At 33.0% G+C, this 19355-nt stretch overlaps 1 protein-coding gene across 3 annotated transcripts in view; it reads left to right on the top strand.

The window, feature by feature from the left end:
- The window catches only part of TLL1 (tolloid like 1), a 225937-nt gene that overhangs the window by 177924 nt on the left and 28658 nt on the right, over positions 1-19355 (top strand). For all 3 annotated transcript variants that reach the window (XM_036854033.1, XM_036854032.1, XM_036854034.1), the window contains exons 16-18: positions 2448-2628; positions 11545-11670; positions 14224-14351. In XM_036854033.1, coding sequence (XP_036709928.1) covers positions 2448-2628; positions 11545-11670; positions 14224-14351 — 435 coding nt within the window. The remainder of the gene's footprint in view (positions 1-2447; positions 2629-11544; positions 11671-14223; positions 14352-19355) is intronic.

Raw genomic sequence — 19355 nt, 5'->3', positions numbered from 1 at the left:
AGGCAATCTCGTAAACTAAAAAAAAAAAAAAGAAAGAGAGATAGAGAAGAAGAAATAAAGAAAGGAAGGAAGAAGGAAGGGAGGGAGGAAGGGAGGGAGGAAGGGAGGGAGGAAGGAAGGAAGGAAAAAATGAAGGGAGGAAGGAAAAAATGAAGGGAGGAAGGAAAATTGCAGTAGTACAACAGTATAAACGCTGTAGTCTTTCTTTGCTCTATTTCTCATTTCTGCAACTGCTTATAATTCCTATTGGCATTGGATGATATTTTAGACTGTCTCTGGGAGATTGAAAATTATCCCCCAGCATTTTCCTGATTTATTAAAGTACTATGAAAATATTAGGGTAATGTCACATAGATTTTTCTAGAAAAAATAAACCAAAATTCACTTGTTGAGTCATAACAAAAATACCTTTTTGGGAAAACCTGGTATATTTCACTTGTGGAAATGGGTATATTTTCATTATATAAGTAGTTTTTCATTATGAGTATGCTTATGGTTCACAGATAAAGTGAGAAAGATAGAGAGAGAAGAAGAAAGAAATTTTTTTAACCTCAATAAAACATGTATTTAGTTGACACTATCTTTCCTTTGCCTTTATAGCTTACCATAGTAAACGTCCAGTTTTCTGTCTGGTGATCACTTTTAAACAAGTGAAATCATTTATTTGAGAATTCCTATGTGCTAGTACACACACACCAAATTCAAATGGAATGTCAGGCCTAGAGATGACAACTTTTAGAACTGTGTCTTGTGTGATCGGTCAACATTAAGTCTAGAGAAAATGTAATAAATGTTTGTTCTGTTTCAGCTTTTCTACTTTCTTTTCTTTTCTCTAACTCCCACATCCTTCCTCCCAAAAACTTTTTTTTCCTGTGTTTATTTTAAAATGAACGAGATCCAAAAGTATGATAAAATTCATTCAAAAATTATTTTGTCTTTGATGTATATCTGTTGGAACACTCATAAAGAACTGAGAGAACAGAAATATAATGTATCTGTGCTCCTGGGCAATAATTGTTGGTAATATTTGTGGGTTTTATACTGTAATTTTGTCTTTGTGTATGTATCTTTGCTTCTTTTTTCCCCTCCCACTTATCCTTCTTTCTTTTAATCATTTTTTAAAAATTCTATTTGTAGTAGTCAAGGCACTTCTGTGGTTTTGAGTTAAAAAGAAGTGCAGACTTTTGTGTTGCCTTAAAGGAAATTAAAATATGAAGTGTAATGCACTGATATTTCAGAGAATTGTACAATTTTAGAGCTCAATGGACCTTTTGAGATCTTCTTTACATCATGTAAGTTTTATGATGGAAAAGACTGCAATTTATATTTCTTACATAATTTATCCACATGAAACATCATTTTTCTTTAATAATTACCTTAAATTTGGGGAAATATTAAAATTAAGAACATATTTTTATAGTAATCTTAGAACAGCTTTCATATGAGCAACACGTTTTGAAAATGGGCATCTCCCTGCCAGTTCTTCAATGTAATGTGAGCTTAGTATTGAATGGCTTCTACTTTCTCAGTTTCCCTAAAGCTGTTGGTTGTGGCAGAAATGGCATTTTGATTCACTAATTGATATGTGTTCTTAAGAAGGATAAACGTTTATGTTTATGAGGAAGAAGGGTAGATGGTTTAAAATAAATGGGGCATTGTGTTTGAAAGCATTTTTCTCATGGTAGCAGTCTTTATTCATGGAAGGACCCTTTACAAACTCTGTAACATATCCTGGAATTCTTAAACTTATGATGAGGTTACTGTGTGGAACATTATTAATAAAATTCTGTGCATTTTCATAGTTTAAAGTCTTGAATATTTAAAATAAAGGCATGAGCAAAATCTTGACTTATAGAATACTGGGTTAAGTTATAACTTCACTGTTTTATTCATTTTACTGATATCTAAAAGGAAAGTCAATATCAAACAACTTTAGCTTTGGTAACATTATCCCATCTTGTGTCAGAGCCCTCTCTAAATAAAAGTTGCAGTTGTAACAAAGTAGATAGAAAACTTATTTCATTTTTCCTAGCAACATTTTGCTTATTTACCACCTAATTAATATCACAGCCAGTAATTTGAGTTGACATATTGCAAAGTACACATCACGCCCAGAGTTCAATCATATGCTTTGTTAAACAATTATTCATCTCAGTTTTCCTTAAGTCTGTATTTTTTGGAAAACATGTATGCTGTAAATACATATATACAAGCATACATTTGTATATACATCTCTTGGGGGCTATTCGGAGCAAAATCTTCTCTCATCTGTGTATCATGCCTTCTGCTTCATATTTGGACAATTTTTCTTGATTTTTGGACCTGTTAAGTCCAGTTTGACTACCACAGGAGTAAAGAGGGAAAAACATAACAAATTAAAAAAAAATAAATGTCAATCATCTGATGCTCTCAAATCTGGTGATTACAGTAACCATGTTTATTTCTAGGTTTGCAAATACGATTATGTGGAGATTTGGAGTGGTCTTTCTTCTGAGCCTAAATTGCATGGCAAATTTTGTGGTGCTGAAGTGCCTGACGTGATCACATCTCAGTTCAACAATATGAGAATTGAATTCAAATCTGACAATACTGTATCCAAGAAGGGCTTCAAAGCACATTTCTTCTCAGGTATCAGTATTCTCATGCTGCATGTGTACATTACAGATTTTAAAGATGGATTGGCTTAAATTGTATGCTATCCATTCTTCCCAGTTTTCTGTAAATGAACTTGGAGGTACATAGAATGCATGAACATTTATCCTAGTTTAATACTTTTTTTAAATTAAGATATTAATAAGAATGGCCCTGATGAAATGCAGCTCTCCAACACTTAGATCTTACATAAATTCTCATCAAATATTTCAAAGGCTAGTAAAAATAACACAAAATTATTATGGTAATATTTTCACACAGTGACTTTATAAGTGGATAGCAATAATGATACCAGACTTCCAAAAAGTGGCAGACTTTTTCAAAATTATTTTTGTATTTGGAATATGTGGTCTCATTTTAGCAACATATTTTTTATTCTTACTGCTTAGCAACATGTTTATTATTCCTCTTCTTGCTATTATATTTTCATTCTTTTTATTAAGCAGACATTTAAAATCATACTTTACCTCATCATTATAGAAATGATTGCAGTAAGAGGCCTAGAAATATGGAAATTATAATTTTACTAAAACTAATATATTATCAGATACATTTAGCAGTTGACATGTCTACATTTGGAATTTAATGTTTAGTTGAACCAACTCACATTAAAAATTCCCTCTTAAAGAGCTGAAATTTGATTAAAAGTCCCTAAATTTTAAGAAACTAGATAGAAACATCAGTGAAATGCCCTTATTTTCCCAATTCCAAAATTGTTCCTTTTAAAAATATTACTCTGAAACTTCAAAAATAGATAAAATTGTAATAAGCCTTGCTAGATATAGCAATCTATTCTGCCTGAAAGACTGGCAAGCAATGTAAAGCAACTGAATTCCAATTATGTTTTAATTTCAGGTAATTTAGATTGAGTTAATTCAAAGTCTATTTATTCCAGTCCCCATGTATTTAAGATTAATGAGATTTACAGTGCCTGGGGTTTGTTTGGGGCTTTCAGTGTAATTGAAATTAATGGTTCACAAGTTCCATTGAGGTCCAAGTCATATATGAAAGTAACATTCAAAATACAATGGATCTTGGCTCCCTTGTTCTCATTCCCTTCCTTCCCTCAGATTTAATTGCCTTTTAAAAGTTATTCTCAGATATAGAAAACAAACTAGTGGTTATCAGTAAGGAGAGGGAAGGGGGAGAGAGGCAAGATAAGGGGAGGGGATTAAGAGGTAAAAAATACTATGTATAAAATAAATAAGCTGCAAGGATGTAATGTACAGCATAGGGAATATAGCCAATATTTTATAATAACTTTAAATGGAGTATAATCTATAAAAATATTGAATCACAATGTTGTTTACTTGAAACTAATACAACATTGTAAATCAACTATACCTCAATATAAATAAATAAATAAATAAATAAATAAATAAATAAAATTATTCTCAGGCATTCATTTAAGATTTGTTATTCAAAGTAGCATTTTAATATACTATTTCAATGAAAGGAAGACTTCCTTAGACTTTACTATTCTATAAATATTATGTAGTTTACAAATTTTAGGTGATCCAGTGTTTAGAGATACGGCTTCTTATCTTAGAACCACCTAAATATTTATTTTAAAAATTAAAATTATAAGGTGAATAGATTTTATTATATTATTAATATTCAGGATCCTATACTTTAATCGCTCATTTTATTTAATAAAACTTTTTTAAAAGAGGCATGCTACATATACTGGTGACAAAGTATAAGTAAATTTAAAGTTCCCCAGAGTATCTAAAATTCATTATCTGATATTTATGTTCAGGCAAAACTTCCCAAATTCTAAAGACAGGTTATTTGTCTGCGTCGTTAGGACAACAATATTGTTAAGTAAACTGAACAATGAAGTTCAGGGAAAATTAAACCCCAAATTCTCATGTTGTAGCTATCATTCTGAGAACCTATTATGCAGGCATACATTATCTCTTTAATAATCAAAGTAAAACTGTAATATTCTAAATGTTCAGTGTCACAAAGTATTTAACCCCAGTTCATCTCGGGTTCTCTTAACCATAAGAGATGATCACGTCCTTTGCAAATAGTATTAGTTATGTGTTATGTTCAACATATCTGTGACCTGGAAAACAATAGATATACTTTTCACTTCTTTATTAGATTATTATTTTGTAAAGTCCAAGATAATTAAGTATAAACATTCAGTGTTTTCTTTTTGATTCATTGAAAAGTCTTGGCAGTTTGTCAGATTCATATTTAAAATACTATAGTCCTGGATAAGTAATTAGATCTATTTCACATTTAAATTCTTGGGAGTTTCTGCTAGTGGGGAAGATGTTTGCTCAGGAAAAGGGAAGATAAAAACATATTTGTTTTGTACAATAAAGAGATGGCAGTGTTACTTAATGTCCTGATTATGATCATCTTACCAAAACATAATTTACAGAAGATCATCCATTGTAATATATAGATTCTATTCACATTGAAAATATCATTTTAGAGTTCTAATAATGCTATAAGTGTAATTGTGTGTTAAAAGTCAAATAACTCATCATATTTATTAGAAAGTAGGCATGTAAACCATGGGGATATTGTATTTCACAAACAAAATTGAAGGATTTTTTTATGTTAAAATTCACTCTTGGGGATTTGATAAAATGCATTACTGCATTAATTGTGACAAATTCTTTGGAAATAAATTTAACATAGGAGTCACGAATTATTACAATGACTAATCTGTTTGCTCAGAAATTCAATTCTTGGGACTCTTTCATAAAGAAATATTTCAAAATCTGGAAGAAGGATTTTCAATATACTGTGATAGTGACAGAAATTTTAAACAACATTCAAATGCACTGTGTGAGCTCTTCCATACCATAAGGATGGTTTAATGATTTCATGGTGTAAAAAGTTGTATATGATAAAATATTAATGGAAATCTAGGTATAAAGCTATATGTGCACTGTGCATACAGCTAAGCACGTGGGTGGGAACAGATCTGAACGATGCTATTTTAAAATACCTAGAATGTTTGTGTTAAGGTGAAAAGATGGTGCAGTGTAGTTTCACCACAATTTTTCTCAGTTTTCATCTGATTTAAATATAAAAATAACTTTAAAAAGGAAAACACACATCATATTTCTACCTATCTTTTACCCCAAATATTTTCTAGATTTGAAAACATTACCTAATAGACTTTGATCTTTGAGAGTGAAATTTTTAAATCCATCTAGTTATTAATTAGTTAATAAATATTAATACAAATTAATAATATTAATACAAGTGTTTTGAATTTAGTTAAAGCTTCTAATTTTTATTTTTATAGTTAATTTATAATATCTTATAGACAATTGAATAAATGTTTGCTGTATTGTGTGTGTTATTCCAGAAACATTTGATGGAGACAAACTTTTTTTGTTTTAACAACTTTATTGGAGTATAATTGCTTTACAATGACGTGTTAGTTTCTGCTGTATAACAAAGTGAATCAGCTATACATATACATATATCCCCATATCTCCTCCCTCTTGCGTCTCCCTCCCACCCTGTCTGGAGACTTAATCTTAAGTGGTTCTGTTTATAACCAGTTTTCTAAAAAGTTTAGAAGTGATTATGAATTTATGAAAACATAATGAGAAATATACCATGTTTAGCTATTTTTTCAGCATACTTTTTCCCAGAAATATTATCAAGAAATTCAATTAAAAAACAAACAATATTTATTATAAGTGATTTCATATATTTTGTAAAGGAAAGCTATTTAAAAATAACTTCTAGCTGTCTTGCAACTAAGTGATACATCAAGAAAGAAGAAACACAAGGAAATGTATTCAGATTTTTAATGAATATAATGAAATAAACCATAGCATTATTTTAAAAATTACAATTATTTAATGAAATAATCATACTGAGATTTTACTTATTTTTGCACATAGCCTCTGATTTTAAATAAGCACTTTATAGACCTAAGAAATGGAATTGGAAGAATGACACTAAGAACTTCTTAGCAAAATAATTAATACAGATTTCTGTCACTTCTATGCTCATCAAAGTAAGAAACCATCACATAAATTCTTATTTAATGTCTTAAATTAGTCATGAAAAATGCTATAGCTTGAAAATCTAGAAGTGATTGGTTTATATAGCAGAATATCCACAAGCTCCTCTATAAAAATTAGTGTCATATTGTTCTGATATTAAGGGTATGTTATAAAGCAATATAATGAAATAATATCAAAGTAAATAAGGAAATTACAACTATAAAAGTAAGGCTATTTGAACATGATGTAAAATTACTTGTCTATTAAATTTTTTATGTAATTCAGAATATAATGGCATAGGCATTTTCTAGAAGAGATCTGGTTCAACAATATAATACTGTTATTTTCTTGGAATGAATGAAGTTTGTTTTTAGATTAACAATAATTACTTTACTTTTATGATAGTAAAACCAAACTTAATTTTATATGATGTTGTATTTGAACACAAGTATACAAATCTGCATAAGTATACATGATATAGTTTACTTATTTTAAGTGATTAAGCAAAATTAACTGTATTCTACTCAGAACAAAATTATTTTTCTTTAAATAGGTTAAATTTAAAGGAAATATTAGTAGGATTTTATGCATGTAAAAGCAGCAACATTTGGGAAACTGGACTTTTAATTTAATCACACTGTTCATTATTTGGGAATAATGTAACAAATAACTTCTGGCAGTGAGAGCTGTGCATAGACATTCCACCTTCTTTAGGCAACCCGGTAGTGGTGAAAAGACTCAATGATGCCTTGAAGGATAACCTCATTAAATGGCAGTCCCCCTCACAGGTAACTTAATGGGAATGTGATCTTTTCCTGATGGACCCAGTGACCTGCACAGTAGCAGAAATGCAGTAAAACCCAGATTTCTTGATTCCCAGTTTATTTCTGTCTGTAACAAATATAGGAGTCAGATAAAATGATTTGTGTGATATTTCTACCTCTGTATTCAAGTGATTTCAACTGACCTGCTCCTCATCTTATCTACCTTTCAGTGTTTATAGATATTTCTTTACATTGTTCCTCCTGTACACCATTTCTTTCATGGAATGGTCATAGATATTTTTAGAATAAATTCAACCTGATATTATTCTAACAAAACTTTAAATGTTAGTGTCATTAATTTCAAATAAACACAAATAAAGCTCTCCTATGATTCTGAATCCTGTTCCAAGTTTCATGATTTATGATATTTAAATATTTGCATGTTTTAGAAAGAGCAAATTGTCTGTCGTTGCTCTCAGTAGAGCTTACCACAGCTCTTCTGAAGGTGATTATTTTTTCAACAGTTTTGTGTTGAAACCTGTGTGTGTCTTGTATGCATGCACACATGCATGGGGTGTATGTGTGTATGCATGAGTGTGCGTGATCTGTTTATTTTATATTTTAGCATTTATTGTAAGTATATCTGCTCATGTGTTTCTGTTCTGGTGCGTGGACCCTTTACTTCTTTTTCCTACAGACAAGGAAACTTTCTGCAAAGAGAAAATTTTTATTTTTGAATCTTTCAAAAACTTAATATAGGTTGCCACTTCAGTCCCATCCAGTATGTATTATTCATAGACTGATGGCCTCTGATAGACTCAAGGATACTCTGCAGGCCTCTGATGGGAAAATGCCACTTCCTTTTTCCATAATAATGGACCTTTCCTTCATCTAGCATGAAGGAATGGAAATCAGATATGTCCATTCCAAAGAAGGAGGCTAATTTCCACCTGCAAAAATTAAATGTTTTGATTTCTACTCAATAAAACGTTTGTTTCTCTTACTAATAAAAACTATTTTTTAAATTCCATGCCTATAGTATGAAAATGTTAGAAAATTTCAAATGAATCATTGATATAATTCTCAGTTATTGAATTTGTTATGCAGACTTTCTGAGAAATTTTTAAAACTCTGCATCCTCCTTCCTTCTCTCTTTCTTTGGATTTTCATTGTTCAAAATATTAGTAGTTTGTGTCCTAAGAGGAGAAAAGGAAAGAAAGTGAAAACAGAATTATATTTGCTTAGTTTTTTTTTTTCCTCAAGTTTGATGATCTTTTATAATAAGTTCAGAATATATTTGTGGAACTCATCTTTTATGATATTAAGTTAAATAAATAACTTTGTTTGCGTGATATTAAAAAGTCTGGATAATTCCAAGTATTCCGATGTTTACTAAAATTTTGTCTTTTCATATTGACTATTTGGCATATGCCAGTACGATTTTATATGCTACTTTGCTGGGGATGATGACTTTTACCTGCTGCTTTTAATTTCTATTTTGATTTGTCCAATTTTGAATTTTAGCTAAGCTTTAGATTAACCTATACATATATTCTAGCAGTGTATTTGATAACTCAATTTTCACATGATATCGCTTGTATTAAGCAATGTTTGATGCAGGGAAGAAGACAGGAAACATTTATCAACTGGAACACTGAAAAATAATAGATACTTAGACAATATGACTATATAAAATCTTCATGCTCCTCCTCTTCTTCCTCATTTTATTCTTCTTCCTCTAAAAATTATTTTTCCAGCACAATAGAAATAGGAAAAACTGGCTACAAAAAACTACTATTCAAATATGAATGGTTTCACTTTCAACTTTATTTCTGTTTACTTACCATTACCACAAGTCAGATTATGTTCTATCAAATCTAAAGAAGATAACTCTCCTTACAAATATCACCTAGCAACATGAGATTTCCACTAGAATGAAGTTTAAATGTTAGAAATATTTTATGGTTTGGAATTGTTTTCATTATAAAATGACAGTAGGTTTAAAAGTTCAGCAATACTAACTTGTGTTCTTTTTTTTAACATTTTTATATCTCTCATGTATGGTAGTCTAAACAGATCCAAATAAAAGGATGACTCAGGCAGTCCCTGCCCCGATAGGTTTGTCACTGAGCAACCTGTTTACCAGTCAATTGCAAATGTGAACTAATTTTTTCTAAACTACTTTACTTACAATTGTTAGATTTCCAACCAACCCTCAAAAATCTGGTTGACCTAGAGTACAACTAAAGTTCACTATATCAGGTTTTAAGTATACCAAGCAAACATCAGATAAATATTTTTATAAGAAATATGTGTCTATTTCAGAGTGGGTAATTCTAGCACCAGAAATTTTTAAATTGGCTCTTTCCTTTTAACAATGATGAAGTGTATTTCTGCATCAACTCATGAAGAAGTATTTTTCCAAAGCATCTTAAGAGCCCCTGGAAAGGTGTGTTAAAATATAAATTTAAATCATCTACTGCTTGACTGTCTGAATTAGGAAATGCAGGTAGCTGACAGCATGGTAGTAGGAAGTGTGGCTCACCATTCACCCATTCTGCATAGGTCATTCACAACTTACCACGTGTAATTTTCACTGTTGATACAATTAAGGTAATGGGACTGCCAAATTATGAATTTCTCTAAAATTAATTTTACGAGGCTAGTTCTCTATTAATTTCTGATTTCTTATATATTTTGATGTTTGATGCTCTTTTAGAGATAAATTTTCTTTATTCTATGCTTTTTTTCTCCTCTGCTTAGCCTCCATAGTAAGTATTAAAAGTGTAATGGAAGTGTTAAGGATAGGTAGAGAACACATAAATTGCAGATATATTGATCCTGATATATTCTTTAGAACTTTGGGACTGCCTGTATGTATATGGAATATTCTGATATTGCCAATGCATGAATTGGCAATATAAGACATAGCATATATGTGCTATGTCGTGTTATCAGTCTACAAAATGGGAAAAATAGTTGCATTCATAAAAATTACTATCAGATCCTTGGATAAAAATGTCTTTCCTAAACCCATCTCCATAGGGGGAATATAGATTTGATTACAAAAGCAAAAAAAAATTTGCTATTTGTATGCCACCATGAACTCACAAATTCTCACTAGAAAAATCAGTTGACAGTGTAAATTTTGAATTCAGCCTGACCTTTGATGTGACTGCCGTGTGTCCTTTTTGTTCTCTGTGCTATGGGAGTGGGGAAGGTCTGAGTGATGTGTCATCATATGTATGTGTCAGGAGCAGAGGCCAGGTTTTTACTTCAAAGGACAAGCCAGTCATGGAATGACAGCTAAGCAGCATAATATGGTGGCTGATGCCTCTCACTGAATTGACTGCCTGCTAATATAGTTGGGATTTTTTCCCTGTAGTGAATTTGTTGGCTATTTCTTAAAGTTCATATTTCCTATTCTAACCTTTACTTCTAGCACACTAAAAGCCCTTTTACAGAATTACTTCTTAATAAACTGGTCTGCTAGAGGAGATTAATTTAAAATATATAAATTGTTTCTTCTTTAGGATAGTCTAATGATGCCTTATTCTGTCTTGAAATATTATAAAATGTTCATATTTATTAATGCTAAGCATAACTGCAAAGTTAATGAAAAAAATCAACTACAGTAATTATATTGAGTGATTTTTAAAAAACGATTACACACAAATCTTGGAAATGTGTTTAGCCTCTGCCTATACAACATGGTTAATACAGTGAAGGATTTCCCTCCACTTAAATGCCATTATTTGCATTTAATCAAACTACTCACAATTTTTAATTTATTTTAAAAATTGGCTATAAATGTTTAGGATTAGTTGGAAAAAGATTCTTTCATTTCCTTTGCCCTACTCAAAACTTCTCCAGCATAGGAATGAAAGAGGACTACATGTTGTCACCCTAGTGCAAATGATCTTGGAAACAATTCATGGCACAAGGCTCCAAGCTAAACAAGGAGTGGGTAGAACTAAGACACTATAAATTTTTTGATTTTTTTTTGTTTTATGTTGGGAACACAGAAAGCTGTGACTTAGTTTACCCTTTGCCAGTGTTAACCACAACTAAATGACTCTCCTTTGATATCCTTTGTTTTTAAAGTTACTTACTAATCTATGGGATTATCTCTTTGCTAGACAAAGATGAGTGCTCTAAGGATAATGGCGGGTGCCATCATGAGTGTGTCAACACAATGGGAAGCTACATGTGTCAGTGCCGTAATGGATTTGTTCTGCATGAAAATAAACATGATTGCAAGGAAGGTATGAAAGAAGTGTTCTTTTTTTGACAACATCTAGAATTTCATGCAGTTTGGGTAAAGCAGTTCTTCCAGGTAGAGTTAATCATATCAATGAGTGATAAATGTTAACTGTTCAAATGTCAAAAATAAAAATACATGCAGTGTTCAAAGATCCAAGTCATACTATTGGAAACCTTGTATTACCTAAAGGTACTGCACTTCATATATGGTTGGCATTAGAATAACTTTGTATAACAGACATAGAAGCTGCTGTGATGCCATCTGGCAGCCAGAAAAGCACTACATTATCCTTCAGTCTTCACAGACCAGACCTTATAACTATCTCCATATTTAAACTTAACTTCTGCTAAATGTCTTACATTTGGTTCAATTTCCCTCCCCAAAATATCTCATATATGTGCTACATGAGTGATGTCACTTTAAATACCAGGAGTATCAAATTCAAATGCCTACCAGAAGAAAGACATTTGAAAATACTGTGCCATTTAGAGTTTTAAGTCATGGTTTTGCCCCCTCCCCAGCACACACACACAAAAGCATCCTAGTAACTCAATATTAGCCTACCAGTTTTTGGTCCTAAAGTCTTACCATATTCCAAGGTTTTATAAAGATAATTATCTTAATCTCCTGAGCCAATATGAACTACATGGGAACAAGAAATAGTTACTCAGGTCTTACTTCTTCCTTTGTGGGTCTGCTCCTGAATTTTCCATTTAACTTGGATTTATTACTAAGGCAGGTTTCATAACTAGTCATTAGCACATGTAGAGTGGTGGGTGCCTGACTAGAACCACAGGTAGATAGCACTTCTTTGTATGCACATTTGAATAGTACAGAATACCCTGAATTGACCCTTGTTCCATTCAGTTCCATTCAAATATGGTCATATGTCACATTTTTTTCCTCTTTATTTCACAGAGTTAATGACATTGCCCAGAATCATATGCAAGTAGGATTTTTTCTCTTTTTACTTTCATGTATGAGCATAAACCAATGAGATTATGATATGTGTAACTTGGTAAAGTATTCTGTTAAATCAATAGGCTGGGAAATAGGCCCAGTTATTTTGAAATATGGAAGGTAATTCAGAAAAAAGAGAGACAGCTTTTCAGAGTATGCATGTAGCCTGTGACTCACAGGTAGCAAATAAATTTAGATATCCAAAGTCTCTCTTCATTACAGTAAATATTTTCAAGAAAGGACTCTTTTTAAATGGAACTGTATCCAGGCACCCCTAATAAAGTTCATCTTTACTGTTAGTAAAGGGGCTGGATTTTCTTTCACCACTGCTATAGTACAGGTGCCTTATACAGTTTAGCAGTGAGCCTCTTGGCTTTGTCTTATAAACTAAACTATTTGCCAGATCTGGGAGATTCCACACTTCATATGACCAAGGCAAGGACAGGGATAATGGGATTTAGGAAACCTTGTCAAGACAGGATCCAGACTTTAAGACTACTGTCTTGCTGCATGACCCTATATTGTTTGAAAGGAGCTGAATTTCACCCTTTTTTTGTGTTCCTTGGTTAAGAATCCAAATCTCCCTATGGAAACCCGGCACAGTTGAAGCAAAGGTCTAGTCGGAAAGCATGTGCCAACAGCACAGTAATGTCAGTCATTTTATCCTTACTGTGCAGCCCTGTAGTGCAACAAGTGTTTTTTCCATATAGTAAAGTATTTCCCCAGAGATTTCTTGGAAAATTTCACAGAATTAATTGTATTTTAGAATGGATTACACAATACATAACAAATAATTTCCAGCCTATGCCAGAATGTGCAGGGTGACACTTCATAAATTATACAGATAGAATACAGTCTGAGGATATTACATGTTTTTGAAGTTTGAAATTAACAATATTGGATGGTCCCCTCCAAGATGAAGTTGTTTAAATTGTAAGACCTAAAAGAAATTTCATGTTAATTGAATGACATTTTTAAAAATTAATTCAGAAGCTAGTAGTTGTTTACATATTTTTCCCCTTAGTGCTTCATTTCACTGTGATGAAATGACAGATAATTTACTTTAGCAGCTAAAATTATGGTTTAAGTATTCAAGTGTATAATTTAACAAAGAGAGAGAGAAAATGTAAAGACATGTTTCATAAAGTGGCTTAGTGATACTAATTAGCTATAAATGATGTTGCTGTTAATAGGAAAAAAATAACTGAAAACGACATAGTCATTTTTGTTGTGGCATTGCATTAAATATTTTGCACATACCAAGAGTTGATACCTTTGATTGTCAATAATGTTGCTCTGTTAAAATCTAAACTTACAGATCCAGCAGTTAAAAATAGTTCATTTTCTTGGAGGCATTTATCTAATTCATTGTAAACACAATTTCATGTGAACCCAAAAACAAACATTTTCTGATTATGATTATGATTATGCAACAGGTTTACCAAAGCGGATGAATATGATACTGGAGACTAGAGTGATGATTAGTTATTGAGGAAAATCTTTCATCAGGATAGTGTGTAAACAGGCTACTTCCTTGCTGGCCCAATCCTGGGCTGGATTTCCACACTAATTGATTTTATCATTATTGGCACAGCTGAGTGTGAACAGAAGATTCACAGTCCAAGTGGCTTCATCACTAGTCCCAACTGGCCAGACAAGTACCCAAGCAGGAAAGAATGCACATGGGAAATCAGTGCAACTCCTGGTCATCGAATCAAATTAGTAAGTGAGCGCGTTGTTCTTTTTTCTGTTAAGCTGCCTGCCCGTGTCTTGCACAGCTAGTGCATGGAAATAAAATAAATAAAATGAATGTTTATTTAATTGAATTGAATTAGTAGGCAGATGGGAAAGACTTTCTTTCTTATGTTTTCCTACTAACACTAAATAAATTCCTGATTTCCTAGATCAAGGTGATAGTAATGGTAGTCATGTAGTTCTTGTACAGTCTTCTTATCCTGGATGGGATGCTTTAAAAGGCATTACCAAAATTACTACAAAACAGTATGTTCTACTTCCTAATATATTATTGAAATAATGTTTCCAAATGGAGATATAAATGAACAAAAATATCAGATATTCAGCAAGAAAGCAATAAGTATTCATTTCAATGCAGCATAGTAAATTCTATCGGTTGTGTCAATTCTATATGACTCATATACAAAGCATATGTATTTTTATAATAAAACTAAGTTTGTCTGATGGTTTATGGAATATTATTTTTGCATAATGTAGTTGCCCTCTTTAGATGAGTACCATTATTGTTAGACTTCTTCCAAATTCAAATATGAATGTAATATATGTCCTCTCTCCTGTATTCTATGAGTCTTGCATTCTGTCCTGGTCATCTGACAGTACATACTTGAAGAATATAATTTAAAGAAATAGAATCATAGGAATATAGAAATTTTAACAATTTTCTGAAGTATGCTGTTGTCAAAAGCAGGAAGGAATGCCAACTAGCAAAGTTCAGGACAGTCTAAGAAGAACCATAATAAAGGACAAGAAATTGTCTTGAGAATGAGGCTACCAGTCCACTGTAGCTTACTGGACCAGTCCAGTTAATTTTGAAAGTCTGTTTGAACCCTTTCCTTCAGTGGATTTTTTTGGCCAATAAAGACATCTTATTCATATGCAACATAATAATAATGTTATTAGAGACTGTCACTGAAATATTCATATTCCTATTATGGAGTTCCTTCCAATCACCGTATTTGTAAGATATCAGTAAATGACTTTTTGAACAGAGACATCAATTCATTTCAGCCACTCTTTGGAAGGATGCTAGGTGCTAAGATAACAGCACTGTAGGATTTGATTGCTTTCCAGTCCTGTTGAAGACCCTGACTGAGATGATCACTCTCTGAAGCTTATGGGCTGAGATGCAAAGGCTGCATTCTTTTCAGCAGTGCAATAGCTAAGGGAGTTGGGAAAATGGATTTTCCTGAAGACTTTTGTGTGTGTGTGTGTACATCCAAGTTTCATCTGGTAACATATTCCTTCTCCCTGAAGAATTTCTTTTTATATTGTGTGTAGAGTATGTCTGTGCAGTTTCACTTTTTAAAGATATTTTCATTGGGTATAAAATTCTAAGATAGCAATTTTATTTTCCCAGCTGCACTTTAAATACCTGACTCCACTATTTTCTGTCCTTCATGGTTTTTAATGTCTGTGGTAAATCTTAATTTTATTCCTGTGGAAATAATGATTCTTTTCTCTGATGGCTGCCTTCAACATTTTTTTATCAGCACTTTGAATATAATGTATCTGGGAGTGTGTGTGTGTGTGTGTGTCCGTCTGTCTGTCTATCTGTTTAGTAATTTATCCTTCTGAGAAGTCTCTGAATTTCTTGCATCTATGTTGTGATGTCTGCCATGAATTTTTGAAAACTTTTGACCATTATTTTTGACAAAATTCTCCTGCATTATTGTCTCTCTTCTTCTGGGATTCAAATTACACATATGTGAGATTGTTTCGTATTATCCCATAACTCTTGAATTCTGTTATTTTTTTGCCACTCTTTTTGGTTTTAAGCTTGGGTTATTTCTATGGACTGATCTTCAAGTTCAATGATTGTCTATTCAGCTGTCTTGAGTGTACTTATGAGTTTGACAGAGGTATTCTTTATCTCCCTTATCATGTTTTTTTTATTTCTTGAATTTCCATTTGATTTTTCATGTGTATTAGTCTGCTTAGGTGGCCATAACAAAATACCACAAATGGAGTGGCTAAAACAACAAAAATGTATTTTCTCACAGATCTGGAGGCTAGATGTTCAAGGTCAAGGAGCTGTGGGGACTGGTGTCTGGTGAGGCCTCTTTTCCTGACTTGTAGATGGCTGCTTTATCACTGTGTCCTCACTTGGCCTTTCCTCTGTGTGTACATATGAAGAGAGAGAGACAGAGAGAGAGAGAGTACGTGCTCTGGTGTCTCTTCATATTCTTATAAGGACATTAGCCCTGTGGGATCTGGCCTCACCCTTATGACCTCATTTAACCTTGATTACCTCCCTAAAGGACCTGTCCCCTAATGCAGTCACATTGGGTTTAGGGCTTCAATGCATGAGTTTGGCCAGGATGCACAATTCAGTTCATAACACCATCTCTGCTGAAATTTCTCATTTGATAGATTAAACATAGGGGTCATGTTTGAGTCTGCTCTGTTGATTATTTTCTCTCTTAACACTGTGCTTTTCTTCTTGCCTTTTTGTGTGTCATGTGATTTTTGATTAAACATCAGATATTTTGTGTTTAACAGTAGAGACTTTATATCTGGAAATGGGTACATCTCTTCTGTTAGGCTGTTAGTGAATGTGTGTATGTGGGAAGGGATGTTGTTGAGTGAATATAGTCAGTAATTAGCTGAGTTTGGGTTGTCTTGTTCCTATGATTACCTTCAGTGAATCATTGGCTTTTAATTCCTTTCTCTTAGATTGAAGGCTGGAATTTCAGATGCATTTTCTCAATGTTTCTCCTTTACCTTTAGCTTCCGCTTTCATTTCTACCACAAACTGTATCCCTCTTCACACTTTTTTCCCTCAACCAGTGATAGACTTCAGTTACACACTGCTTGGTGCTTGGTAGTCTGGTGGTGAGGACAAGGGGTTCTCTACCTTAGACAGGATCTGTGTTTCTAGGTCTTAGAAATAGCCTTTCTCAGTGGTTCTGCCTCTTCTCTTCCTGGCAGCCAAACTCCATCTATCTCTGGTTGGTCTTCCATGGGAGAGTTTCTTCTCCCTCTCCCAGTTGTAGCAGGTCTCTGATATTATTGGTGTAGGCTCCTGAGTCCAAGACTTCCCCAGGGTTGGAAGTGTTATTTGTTTGTTTGTTTGTTTAAGCTTTCCTGTGGCTACAGTGGGTCTGCATGTTTGCCCTGGTGGTGACAGGTTTTCTGCTCCTCCCCCAGAGGCTTATTTTCTTTTCCAGAGAAGGGTTGCAACAGGACTTCATGCTTTTCTCCCAGCAGTGACCACTTCCCCCTCCAAGCCTGCAACACCAAGAAAGGCACTTGCCTAACTCCTGCTCTTCCCACAGTCTTTCTCATGAGCAGGAGATTGAAGTCCATGGAGAAGAGCCTGCAAGTGGGTGCAAACTCCTGTGTCTACAGCTCCTAGGGTGCTATACTCTAGTCCACAGCTGACCTTTACAATACATTACAATTGTAGCTGAATGCATCTAACCTAGTTATATGGCACCCAGCATCTCCTCTAACTGTAGTCTGTCACTGGTGACATGCTCGTGTCTCATCTCTCCTTGGCAGGGGCTGAGAGTCAGTGGATTTGATACTACTTGGTTGACTAGTGACTTTGGCTCTTTGATGTGTTCAGCAAAGTTGTGATTTTTTTACTTTACATAGGTTTTCTTGCTAGGGTAGAAGGAACACTAGTCCCAGCTTTCTATATCCAAGGGGAAATAGAACTCCTAATATACCTCAACTTGAAAAAATGTCAATAATTTATTTTTTCTCAATTATATACCTTTCAGCTTATTGAGCATCCCTTTCAACTCTAGGACAGTCTGCTTCTTTACAAATTACAGGCAAATATTCCACTTGAAGATCAGGAGAGTCTGTTCAACAATGGTCATACATGCTAGTATCCTAAGAAGATAATTTTTAGAAGGAAAGGAGCTTTAATGCAACTATTGATCTTTGTTTTAAGTATTTGACTTTGTGATCTTTGTAGAAGTAGTTACAGTCTAAGCCAGAATCTTAACATGCATCAGAATTAGCCTGGAAGACTTGTTAAAACACATTTTTGCCACTCCAAGTTTTCTGAATCAGAGCGTAATATTGATTCCACTCTCTTATTTCATTAATCATGTTTATATAAAGCCTGACTCACAATATCACTCTAACAATCAGGATCAGTAGAAAGTGTGTTGTAACAGATTAGCTACCAACTTCAAGTGATATTTTAGTTCTATACTTTTTAACTCTTACCATTTTGACATTATTGTTGCTTACGTTTACTATTTTTGTCTCCCTGCTTGTAATATAACTGTTAATGAATCTTATCTACTTTAAAACTGAAACCACTATCTGTTATGGATCTCAGCCAATGGACATTTGACCAGCATTGTTTGTAATATTCAAACAATTCTATTACCTACCTATATGTTTTGACATTTATTATACAGGAGATTTGATCAAAAAGATATATTGTTTAAAATAAATACATTTTGTTTGCTTTCTTTAGGATCCTTAATTTTCATGGAGGAACTTGAACCCAAACTAAATTTGGAAAATAGATTCCAAGGAAACTTGGAAAATTCTGAAATCTATTAATCCTGTTAGGTCTAGAGCTGCTGATAGATACTTGGTTCCAAGCTAGTTTCTTTATAGGCCAAGGCAAAAAAGAAAAGGCAAAGAAAAGATTTGGTGTCCCTGTGTGCACCATGGAGCTTTCTTTACAACTCATATTTACTCCTCTTACCTTAGGCTGTGTGGAAAAATAAGAAAACATTTCTAAATATTTTACCTATTCATACAGAAGCAAAGAAAGGAAATTGTCCCTGAAGACAATTCCATGACATATTTTTTAAAACACCTTGTTTATGAATTTTGAGAGTCTTACTGTTCTTTCTAACCCAGATATTCCTTTAACTTAACATACAGTTGTATTGAGTGACGTGCAAGTAGTGGCTTATGGGCATAAGCAAGCCTCTTTCACTGCATCTGAGATAACCATTATTTTAGTTAATTTGGTTTATTTGTAAGACTACAAATTAA

This window comes from Balaenoptera musculus, chromosome 5 (genome assembly GCF_009873245.2).
Source record: "Balaenoptera musculus isolate JJ_BM4_2016_0621 chromosome 5, mBalMus1.pri.v3, whole genome shotgun sequence".
NCBI lineage: Eukaryota > Metazoa > Chordata > Mammalia > Artiodactyla > Balaenopteridae > Balaenoptera > Balaenoptera musculus.
This window is presented reverse-complemented; position numbering and strand designations above follow the sequence as displayed.